General features: G+C 43.5%; 1 protein-coding gene across 1 annotated transcript in view; it reads left to right on the forward strand.

Moving 5' to 3' along the window:
* Positions 1-5,186, forward strand: part of LOC111962135 (proteasome subunit alpha type-1) — a 16,118-nt gene extending 10,932 nt beyond the window's left edge. The window contains exon 10 of the mRNA XM_023984986.2: positions 4,901-5,186. Within this exon, the coding sequence (XP_023840754.1) occupies positions 4,901-4,960 (60 nt within the window). The 3' untranslated portion in view covers positions 4,961-5,186. The remainder of the gene's footprint in view (positions 1-4,900) is intronic.
* The last annotated feature ends 6,558 nt before the right edge of the window (positions 5,187-11,744 follow it).

The following is an 11,744-nucleotide window of genomic DNA, read 5'->3' on the forward strand; positions in this document are numbered from 1 at the left end:
GACGTTGTTGACATCATTATGGCATGCTTGGTTTACGGATGTTCACCTCCATTTAGTGAGGGCCTTGCTTCTTTGTGTGGGAAATGGGAGAAGCAAAACACGAGCTGTCACATTCTCTGAAAACCCTTGCTGACACTAGTCTTAAATTGAAACCCCTGTGTCACAATTCAATCCTAATTAATTATATCATATTTATATATATATTTATTTCACTGTGCGCCATGTTGCCAGAAGGGTTCGACATTCAGATAGGCGGTGTGTATGCGACTATCCACATCCTAATCGTACTTTAATTGTTATGCTTGGGGGGCCTCCACCCCCCCTCCCTCCATTCGAAGGACAAACAAACCTTGTTTTTCACAGCGGTTTTTTCGTTAACATGATATACACACACATTTTTTACAGTAAGTTAATGCAAAAATAAATAATTCATATTTTATATTGACTTCTAGATAATAGACTTATTCATTACATTTATAATCACTCAGTCATAACTATTATAGAACAGCTTTTAAACACACCCACCAGCTACTCTCAGTCCATCTCACCTATCTCCGTAAACCACCCTCTTATGATTTGCATGTGCCATATATTTTTCAACTGTGCTGTGATGTTTCACATAATTTCTGAATCTGTCTAATCGCATAGTATCTACAGGTTGTAAGTCAATGATAAATATTTGTTTTAAAAGTATTATATTGAGTTACATTTCATATAAGGAAATCAGTCKATTTAAATAAATTCATTAGTCCCAAATCTATGGATTTCACATGACTGGGCAGAAGCGCATCCATGGGTGGGCATGGGAGYGCATAGGCCCACCCACTGAGGAGCCAAGCCCAGTCAGAGTTTTAACCCCACAAGGGCTTCATTAGACAGAAATACTCCTCAGTTTCATTAGCTGTCCGGCTGGCTGGTCTTGGATGATTCCGCAGGTGAAGAAGCCGGGTGTGTAGGTCCTGGGCTGGCGTGGCTACACGTGGTTTGCATTTGTGAGGCCGGTTGGATGTACTGCCAAATTCTCTAAAAGGACAGAGGAGGCTTATGGTAGAGAAATGAACATTGAATTCTCTGGCAACAGCTCTGGTAAACATTCCTCCAGTCAACATGCCAATTGCACGCTCCTTCAGAACTTGAGACATTGTGTTTTCGGATAAAACAGCACATTTTAGTGGCCTTTTATTGTCCCCAGCACAGTGTTTTATTTTATTTTAACTAGGCAAGTCAGTTAAGAACAAATTCTTATTTTCAATGACGGCCTAGGAACAGTGGGTTAACTGACTTGTTCAGGGGCAGAACGACAGCTCGGGGATTTGATCTTACAACCTTCCGGTTACTAGTCCAACGCTCTAACCACTAGGCTATCCATAAGGTGTATTTTTCTATGTTTTTTTATAATCAAATTCTTGCATAAGTTCCTTGATGTGGAATAGAGTTCCATGTAGTCATGGCTCAATGTAGTACTGTGTGCCTCCCATAGTCCGTTCTGGACTTGGGGACWGTGAATTCCTTTTGTGGAATGTCTTGTTTGGTATGCATGGGTGTCCGAGCTGTGCGCCTAGTAGTTCAAACAGACAGCTRSGRACATTCAACATATCAATCAATACCTCTCACAAATACAAGTAGTGKTGAAGTCAATCTRTCCACTTTGAGCCAGGAGAGATTGACATGCATATTATTAATATTAGCTCTCTGTGTACATCCAAGGGCCAGCCGTGCTGCCCTGTTCTGGGCCAATTGCAATTTTACTAAGTCCCTTTTTGTGGCACCTGACCACACTACTGAACAGTAGTCCAGGTGCGATTAAAACTAGGGCCTTTAGGACCTGCCTTTGTTGATAGTGCTGTTAAGAAGGTAGAGCTGTGCTTTATTATGGACAGAGTTCTCCCCATCTTAGCTACTGTTGTATCAGTATGTTTCGATCATGACAATTTACAATCCAGGGTTACTCCAAGCAGTTTTGTCACCTCAACTTGCTCATTTCCACATTATTCATTACAAGATTTAGCTGAGGTTTAGGGTTCAGTGAAGGATTTATCCCAAATACAATGCTTTTAGTTTTAGAAATATTTAGGACTAACTTGTTCCTTGCCACCCACTCTGAAACTAACTGCAGCTCTTTGTTAAGTGTTGCAGTCATTTCAGTCGCTGTAGTAGCTGACATGTATAGTGTCGAGTCATGCGCATACATAGACACATAGGCTTTWCTTAAAGCCAGTGGCATGTCATTAGTAAAGATTTAAAGTAAGGGGTCTAGCTGCCCTGGGAAATTCCTGATTCTACCTGGATTATGTTGGAGAGGCTTCCATTAAAAAACACCCTCTGTGTTCTGTTACAGGTAACTCTTTATCCACAATATAGCAGTYGATGTGAAGCCATAACACGTTTTTCCAGCAGCAGACTATGATCAAGAATGTCAAAAGCCGCACTGAAGTCTTAACAGTTTAGAAGGGAGGAACTCAAACTTGTATTCCTTAGGCTGGGATCCGCACTATGCAGCTGTTGCAACCGCACATTTTTCACTGGCTGTCTACTGGTGCGAATTCATTATGCCCATTCTGWTGAAAAACGTTTCATAAATGTGACGAAACGGGGAGGGACCTACCTGAGTTTGTCCAATAGAAACTTTAGTTTTGCTCTGTTTGCTTCCATTTGGTTCTTAAACGGTAAACTGTTTCATAATGAATACACCCCTTGTTGCAAAAACAATGATTGATAGGCAGCTTAAACTGCTTCAATTCAACCATTATTGGGTTAATGTGTGTGTGTGTGTGTATTTTAACCCAATAATGGTTTTATATATATATATATATATATATACATTTGCAATCCATCAAACGTATTTTGGTGTGTCATCATAGTGGTTTCTGTGGTCAGACTTGCTCAGGCGGAAAACAATCTTAAACGTGCTCCTTTTTTCAATGTTGATTTTGAATGTCATTGAGATTTTTTTTTACACCTTTCTGTTTTTGCAAACATCCTTTCTGAATTAAAAAGTAATCATCTACTTTTTCAAAAGTATCTGTAATCTTGTTACAATATTTCTTCTGGTTACTGATTAAGTTTGTTTTGTAATCCGTCACTCCCCAACCCTGCTTATAGGTTTCRGCTTTCATCTGTGTCAGCTGCACTTGGATCGGGAGGGACTCCACATCATCCAGCATACATCAACCATTCAATTTAGCTTATTTCTTTCCATTTCTTTGGCGAAAGTCAATTTTTCATTTCCACCACCAACCGATGGTGGCTCCGCCTCCGCCATTGTCTTCTTGCTCGTGCCTCTCAGTACACACAACTGTCGTCAYCCCCTGCTAGTTTGTAGCCAGCTCGAGGTGTCACTGGTTCGCTATGTCAGAGATACCCACCCACTTTTGAGACTGTGATTCAGGAGGKGGGATGGAGGCAGGATTATTAAGGGCTTTTCATGACATCACAAAAAGTATAATTTTAATACACCAATGGTAACATCTTATTCTCTTACCTAACTTAAACAAGTACCACCATGTAACCAACATAGCAGAAGGCGTGTTGTTTACATAGCTAGGTAGCTAGTCTACTGGTGCAGAAATTTGACTGCAGTGTCAGTAAATATATATTTTTTTAAAGTATATTCTTCTAATGTTTCTGCTTTCATCTGTGTCTGGTGTTAGCAATTTTTTTCCCCTGGTGTTAGCTAGTAACTGGCTAGCTAGATCTTCAGCCAGCATGTTCAGATATGCTGTGGCGTACAAACTGGTATCAATTGGTATCAAGGAACCTYACGTTTGCCAGGAAAACATTCCCCACACCATTACACCACCGCCACCAGCCTGTACCATTGACACTTACGCCAAATCCTGACTGCCATCAGCATGACGCAACATGAACCAGGATTTGTCGGACCGGGCGATGCTTTTCCACTGCTCAAATGTCCAGTGTTGGTGATCACGTGCCCACTGGATCCACTTCTTGTTTTTAGAGGATGAGAGGGGAACCTGGTGTGGGTGTCTGCTGCAATAGCCCATCCGTGACAAGGACCGACTAGTTTTGCGACCAGTTCTACTGTGCTGTTATTTGCCTGTTTGTGGCCCGCCTGTTCGCTTTACGATTCTTGCCATTCTCTTTCGACCTCTCATCAATAAGCTGTTTTCGCCCACAGGATTGCTGTTGACTGGATGTTTTTTGGTTTGTCGCACCATTCACGATAACCCCGAGACACAGTCATGCATGAAAAGCCCAGGAGGCCGGCCGTTTCCGAGATACTGAACCGGCACGACCTGCACCAACGATCATACCACACTCGGTGGCTTAGGTCACTCGTTTTGCCCATTCTAGCGTTCAGTCAAACAGTAACTGAATGCCTCGATGCCTGCTTTATAGATCAAGCCACTGCCATGTGACTCACTGTCTGTAGGAGGGAACCTAATAAACTAGCCACTGAGTATGTATGTATGTATGTATGTATGTATATATTTAATGAAAAGTACCCAGACCTCATCCTGAAATTGTCCAAGATGAACTAGCTAGCTTGATAAACAGTGCTGCCAATTCCATTTGAATTTGCTAGCTAAACTATACAGCCTACATTTTGTCTATTGATACTGTTACAATAACCAAACAGTTGGATATAAACAAATCAGTAGTGAAACCATTATGTGGTGTATGATAGGATTGGATGTTGCATGCAATTTCAATGTTGATTTGTGTATCAGCAAATTTGCTTGAGATAATCTCACTGCAACACTGCGTCCATGTTGCTTGACATAACTTTAGGTTCTGTGAAAATGCCTAAGGTGAGCTTCCCTCTCACTCAGTATCTTTTCAGACTTCCTGGTAGTTTGACATAAGAAAGTACTTTTATTTTTTATTTTCATCTGAACGGTAGCCAATCAAGATATGTGTCCCGCCTTGTGTGTCCTAGGTTATCGAGGCTGCAGATGAGCCTGCAGCAGACAAACCGGATGAGCCAATGGATATCTGAGACTGAGGATGCAGAATGATGACACACTTTGTCACACTGCGGTGGCCAGAAACCAAATCCAGCTCAGCACCCCTCACTGAACTGCCATGTGTCAATTCTGTGCAGTGACAATGTGCTACTCAATGAAAATAAGTTAATTGTACGCTTTCCGCTAATAAAATTGGATGTTGCTTTTCTATTGGTAGAATGTTACGTTCTGTAAGTAATACACCTTTTTTCTCAAATAGCTGCCATTGTTGTTTTTGTTTGTCACATACTTGAGACATGGTTGTTGTCAAACCAGAATATTTTATTTGTGAGATTCCACAGTAGTTACTTTTTTTGTAACGCTGACATACAGGTATATAGTAATCAGTAGTGAATAAATAAATAGTGTATAAAAGTGAATGCTTTTTCAATAACTTATACCCATGAAATAAGATCATTCCCATGTATTCTAATTATGGTTTATTGCACTAAGAGGACAAAAAGCATCCTCTCAAGCCCAGATGTGAATCAAGACAGTAGCACAGTGCCTTCCAAATCATTCAGTTCACTGTAATGRGCATTGTGCCAAAGCTATTATGCGATAGTGGACATCTGAACAAGGCATTGGTACAATACTGTGGGTATGACTTCTGCTTCAGACTGTCACTTAGCAAGAGAGGAAGAGATACCATCTTTCTCGGTTGGAGCTTTTGATCCTATGTTTATAGACTGGCTACTGCTAACCTTCATGCTATGGCCCATCCTGTTTGGAGGCTAGGAAGAAATGTTGCTAGACGGGCATAGCCAGACTCAAGTTTGTGGGGCGCACTCTACTTTCCCAATTATAGGAAGGAATTTAGGGGAAGTCAATCAACTCTGTTTCCTTTTGGTCATTTCTTCTGCTTCTTGTTCCTTTTCCTTCTAACACGAGAACGGCTAGTTGACATCTCCGTTGACAGGTTAACACCGTCCTTTTCCTCTCGCTCCAACATGGTGGGCATCTTCAGTGTAAACTCAAGCTCCTCTGCACCACCCCTGTCTTCATCAGCCAGACCCAGCTTGTCATTGGCCCCACCCTCCTCCCTGTCCATTCCTTCTTTCTCCACCTCAGTCCCACCCACATCACACTTAGCCCCACATTCCTCATTCCCAGTGGCCAAATCAGCATCTCCCTCATCAGTATTCAAATCAGCCCCTGCCTCAGCTACACCTACATCATCCTCAGCCGCACCCTCCTCCTGGTCAGCCCTGCCCTCTTCTTGGTCAACCCTAACCACCTCCTGGTCAACTATGCTTTCTTCCTGGTCAAGCCCACCTTCTTTCTGGTCAGCCCTGCCCTCTTCCTGGTCAACCCCAACCACCTCCTGGTCAACTACGCTCTCTTTCTGGTTAAGCCCAACGTCTTTCTGGTCAGCCCTGCCTTCTTCCTGGTCAACCCCACTCTCCTCCTCGTTTGGCAAACCCTCTTCCTGGTCAGACCCACCCTTATCCTGGTCAGCCCTACCTGCCTCTGGATAGTCCCCACCCTCCTTCTGGTAAGCCCCACTCTCCTCCTGGTAAAGGCCCACCCTCCTGGTCAGCCACACCTTGGTGCTGGTCGCCTGGGTATGGTCGTATCCACAGAAGGCTCTTCCCAGCATGGATGGGATCCTCTGGGAAACCTAATTCAACCATGGATACATAAACAGTATATCATTACATTTCCATACAGCCTCAGAGGCATTAAACCCTACTTACTGTATGTTGCACCAAAATCTTGTATATCTCTGTATTGTTGAATGTGGATAACATATTCAGACAAGTCTTGAATGATGTCATAAAAGAGCCAAAGTTTGACTTCCATTAAAGAACACAAATGACATGTGTTTTAGAAGAATGCCACAGTGGTGTGGGGTGGTACAGAAAAAAGGCTTAGAAAGGGTTTCAATCCCAGTCTACTTCCCAGTGTTGTGCCCCCATTCTGCGGGGGCGACCCCCTCCACCAGGCGGCCCTCCTGCATCACGCCGTGTGATCTCTCTCAGCTGGAGAAGCAGTCTCTCCTCCTGGTCGGCACTCACCCCCTGTCACCCTGCAGAGAGAGCAGCAGAAGCATAGGTAAGTATGCTAAAGGCAGCGATTCCCAAACTAGGGTCGCGCCTGATATGAAAATGGGGTTGTGGGAGAATTTCCAAAATTCAGAGAAAAAAAAGATTCACACATTTTTGTTGTTGATATACACTGCTCAAAAAAAATAAAGGGAACACTTAAACAACACAATGTAACTCCAAGTCAATCACACTTCTGTGAAATCAAACTGTCCACTTAGGAAGCAACACTGAATTGACAATAAATTTCACATGCTGTTGTGCAAATGGAATAGACAAAAGGTGGGAATTATAGGCAATTAGCAAGACACCCCCAATAAAGGATGGTTCTGCAGGTGGTGACTACAGACCACTTCTCAGTTCCTATGCTTCCTGGCTGATGTTTTGGTCACTTTTGAATGCTGGCGGTGCTTTCACTCTAGTGGTAGCATGAGAGGAGTCTACAACACACAAGTGGCTCAGGTAGTGCAGCTCATCCAGGATGGCACTATCAATGCGAGCTGTGGCAAAAAGGTTTGCTGTGTCTGTCAGCGTAGTGTCCAGAAGCATGGAGGCGCTACCAGGAGACAGGCCAGTACATCAGGAGACGTGGAGGAGGCCGTAGGAGGCAACAACCCAGCAGCAGGACCGCTCCTTCCGCCTTTGTGCAAGAGGTGCACTGCCAGAGCCCTGCAAAATGACCTCCAGCAGGCACAAATGTGCATGTGGTTGCTCAAACGGTCAGAAACAGACTCCATGAGGTGGTATGAGGGCCCGACCGTCCACAGTGGGGGTTGTGCTTAACAGCCCCAACACCGTGCAGGACGTTTGGCATTCTGCCAGAGAACACAAGATTGCAAATTCGCCACTGGCCCTGTGCTCTTCACAGATGAAAGCAGGTTCACACTGAGCACAAGTGAGCACATGTGACAGACGTGACAGAGCTGGAGACGCCGTGTGGAGAACTTTCTGCTGCCCTGCAACATCTCCAGCATGACCGGTTTGGGTGGGTCAGTCATGGTGTGGTGGCATTTCTTAGTGGCCGCACAGCCCTCCATTAGGTACCGAGATGAGATACTCAGACCCCTTGTGAGCCATATGCTGACACATGCAACATTTGTGGCCTGCTGGAGGTCTTTTGCATGGCTCTGGCAGTGCACCTCCTTGCACAAAGGCGGAGGTAGCGGTCCTGCTGCTGGGTTTTGCCTTCCTACGGCCTCCTCCACGTCTCCTGATGTACTGGCCTGTCTCCTGGTAGCGCCTCCATGCTCTGGAGACTACGCTGACAGACACAGCAAACCTTTTTGCCACAGCTCTCATTGATGTGCCATCCTGGATGAACTGCAACTACCTGAGCCACTTGTGTGGGTTGTAGACTCCGTCTCATGCTACCACTAGAGTGAAAGCACGCGCCAGCATTCAAAAGTGACCAAAAAATCAGCCACGGAGCATAGGAACTGAGAGTGGTCTGTGGTCACCACCTGCAGAACCATTCCTTTATTGGGGGTGTCTTGCTAATTGCCTATAATTTCCACCTTTTGTCTATTCTTTGACAACCAGCATGTGAAATGTATTGTCAATCAGTGTTGCTTCCTAAGTCGACAGTTTGATTTCACAGAAGTGTGATTGACTTGGAGTTACATTGGGTTGTTTAAGTGTTCCCTTTATTTTTTTGAGCAGTGTATATATAATAATATATATACACACACCTTTATAATATTGTCTTTATCTCAAAATCATTGTAATGTGGTTAACCTTAAAAAATACATAATAAAATAAAAAAAATCTAATCTAAAAGATCAAATTCAACCAGAGCGTGCCCTTAGATCATGGGAAAAGGCCGCACTTGACCGTTGCACTTGAATCATTCACACAGTGAATGGCTAGGCCCATTACGATATGAAACCACACACTATTGCAGAGACTTTGATATTACCGGCTGCAATTGATAAGGTGAAAACAATGTATGGTGAGACAGAGGCACAGAAACTCGCATCAATACCTTTGTCAGATACAGTGCATTCGAAAAATATTCAGACCCCTTGACTTTTTCCACATTTTTTACGTTAAAGCCTTATTCTAAAATGAATTAATTGTTTTTCCTCATCAATCTACACACAATACCCCATAATGACAAAGTGAAAACATGTTTTTAGAAAATGTTGCTAATTTATTAAAATAAAACAGATCCCTTATTTACATAAGTATTCAGACCATTTGCTATGAGACTTGAAATTGAGCTCAGGTGCATCCCGTTTCTATTGATCATTCTTGAGATGTTTCTACAACTTGATTGGAGTCCACCTGTGGTAAATTCAATTGATTGGACATGATTTGGAAAGGCACATACCTGTCTATATAAGGTCCAACAGTTGATAGTGCATGTCAGAGCAAAAACCAAGCCATGAGGTCGAAGGAATTGTCCGTAGAGCCTCGAGACAGGATTGTGTCGAGGCACAGATCTGGGGAAGGGTACCAAAAAAAATCTGCAGCATTGAAAGTCCCCAAGAACACAGTGGCCTCCATCATTCTTAAATGGAAGAAGTTTGGAACCACCAAGACCCTTCCTAGAGCTGGCCACCCAGCCAAAGTGAGCAATCGGGGAAGAAGGGCCTTGGTCAGGGAGGTGACCAAGAACCCGATGGTCACTCTGACAGAGCTCCAGAGTTCCTCTGTGGAGATGGAAGAACCTTCCAGAAGCACAACCATCTCTGCAGCCCTCCACCAATCAGGCCTTTATGGTAGTGGCCAGACGGAGCCACTCCTCAGTAAAATCCACATGACAGCCCACTTGGAGTTTGCCAGAAGGCACCCAAAGACTCTCACCATGAGAAACAAGATTATCTGGTCTGATGAAACCAAGATTTAACTCTTTGGCCCGAATGCCAAGCGTCACGTCTGGAGGAAACTTTGCACCATCCATACGGTGAAGCATGGTGGTGGCAGCATCATGCTGTGGGGATGTTTTTCAGTGGCCGGGACTGGGAGACTAGTCAGGATTGAGGGAAAGATGAACAGAGCAAAGTACAGAAATATCCTTGATAAAAACCTGGTCCAGAGRGCTCAGGACCTCAGACTGGGGCGAAGGTTCACCTTCCAACAGGACAACAACCCTAAGCACACAGCCAAGACAACGCAGGAGTGGCTTCGTGACAAGTCTCTGAATGTCCTTGAGTGGACAAATAAGTTATGCTATTGCTAGCAATGAAGAGGAAACTCTGACTGAACGACTCAAACTCCCCAGCTTATGCTCACCAAATGGACGTTAGCTCTAAGGGCCAAGATGCCCATGCATTGACTTTTGTTTGCTATACATGTCGGTGGATGCTTTTCACAAGGACAATTTGTTCTGTCTCACGAGTCCTGAGCATGAAATGGCACAGGGATGTTCATTATGTTGCTGAGTGGCTATATTGACTATAAACTGATTCCATGGGAGCCCCACATTAAACGTATGTGTTGTGAGTTGAGAAGACAATCAGAAATACTGTTAAAATGTTTTTCAATTGACTGCCATAGCCCCAAATAAAAGTAAACATTAGCTGTTCATTTTCTTTTTTTTTATGTGGTTATGGAAATGGGTCGTGGGCCAAAAGAGTTGTGGGAACCCATGGCTTATGTCTACCCATTAGAATTATTACAGGTTGCTATTCAATCAATAGGACATGCAATAACAGTTAAGTACACACATTAATAGCAATGTAAATACATTGTTCAATTCAGATTGTATTCAATAACATTTTATTCCAGATTTTTAAAACTTTTTTAATCCAATATTTTGGCCGGCAAAAATGGTGTAAAGTGGAAGAGACCCAGAATAATTTTTTAAAAGTTGAATATATGTTGTTTGGTATGCAAAGAGAGACTGAAACGAGAATAAATGAGAGATGTCCGAGGAGCAAGACTTTGGCCGGGTAAACAACAAACCTTTCAGGACTGTGGCTGGCTTTGGACACAATCCTCTCCATCACCATCTCTGTCTCCCTCAGCTTATCCTGCAGCTGAGTCAGCTCAAAGTCCGCTAGAAGGAGGAGAGAGGGTCGGTTAATACTTTTCAGGATGGCATTGTCTGAAGTGAAGCTAAACTATTTGATTGTACAGTCGTGGCCAAAAGTTTTGAGAATGACACAAATATTAATTTCCATAAAGTTTGCTGCTTCAGTGTCTTTAGATATTTTTGTCAGATGTTACTATGGAATACTGAAGTATAATATACAAGCTTTCATAAGTGTCAAAGGCTTTTATTGACAATTACATGAAGTTGATGCAAAGAGTCAATATTTGCAGTGTTGACCCTTCTTTTTCAAGACCTCTGCAATCCGCCCTGGCACGCTGTCAATTAACTTCTGGCCACATCCTGACTGATGGCAGCCCATTCTTGCATAATAAATGCTTGGAGTTTGTCAGAATTGAGGATTTTTGTTTGTCATCCGCCTCTTGAGGATTGACCACAAGTTCTCAATGGGATAAGGTCTGGGGTTTCCTGGCCATGGACCCAAAATATCAATGTTTTGTTCCCCGAGCCACTTAGTTATCACTTTTGCCTTATGGCAAGGTGCTCCATCATGCTGGAAGGCATTGTTCGTCACCAAACTGTTCCTGGATGGTTGGGAGAAGTTGCTCTCGGAGGATGTGCTGGTACCTCCTTTATTCATGGCTGTGTTCTTAGGCAAAATTGTGAGTGAGCCCACCTCTTGGCTGAGAAGCAACCCCACACATGAATGGTCTCAAGATGGTTTACTGTTGGCATGAA

This window comes from Salvelinus sp. IW2-2015, linkage group LG4q.1:29, assembly GCF_002910315.2.
Source record: "Salvelinus sp. IW2-2015 linkage group LG4q.1:29, ASM291031v2, whole genome shotgun sequence".
Lineage (NCBI taxonomy): Eukaryota > Metazoa > Chordata > Actinopteri > Salmoniformes > Salmonidae > Salvelinus > Salvelinus sp. IW2-2015.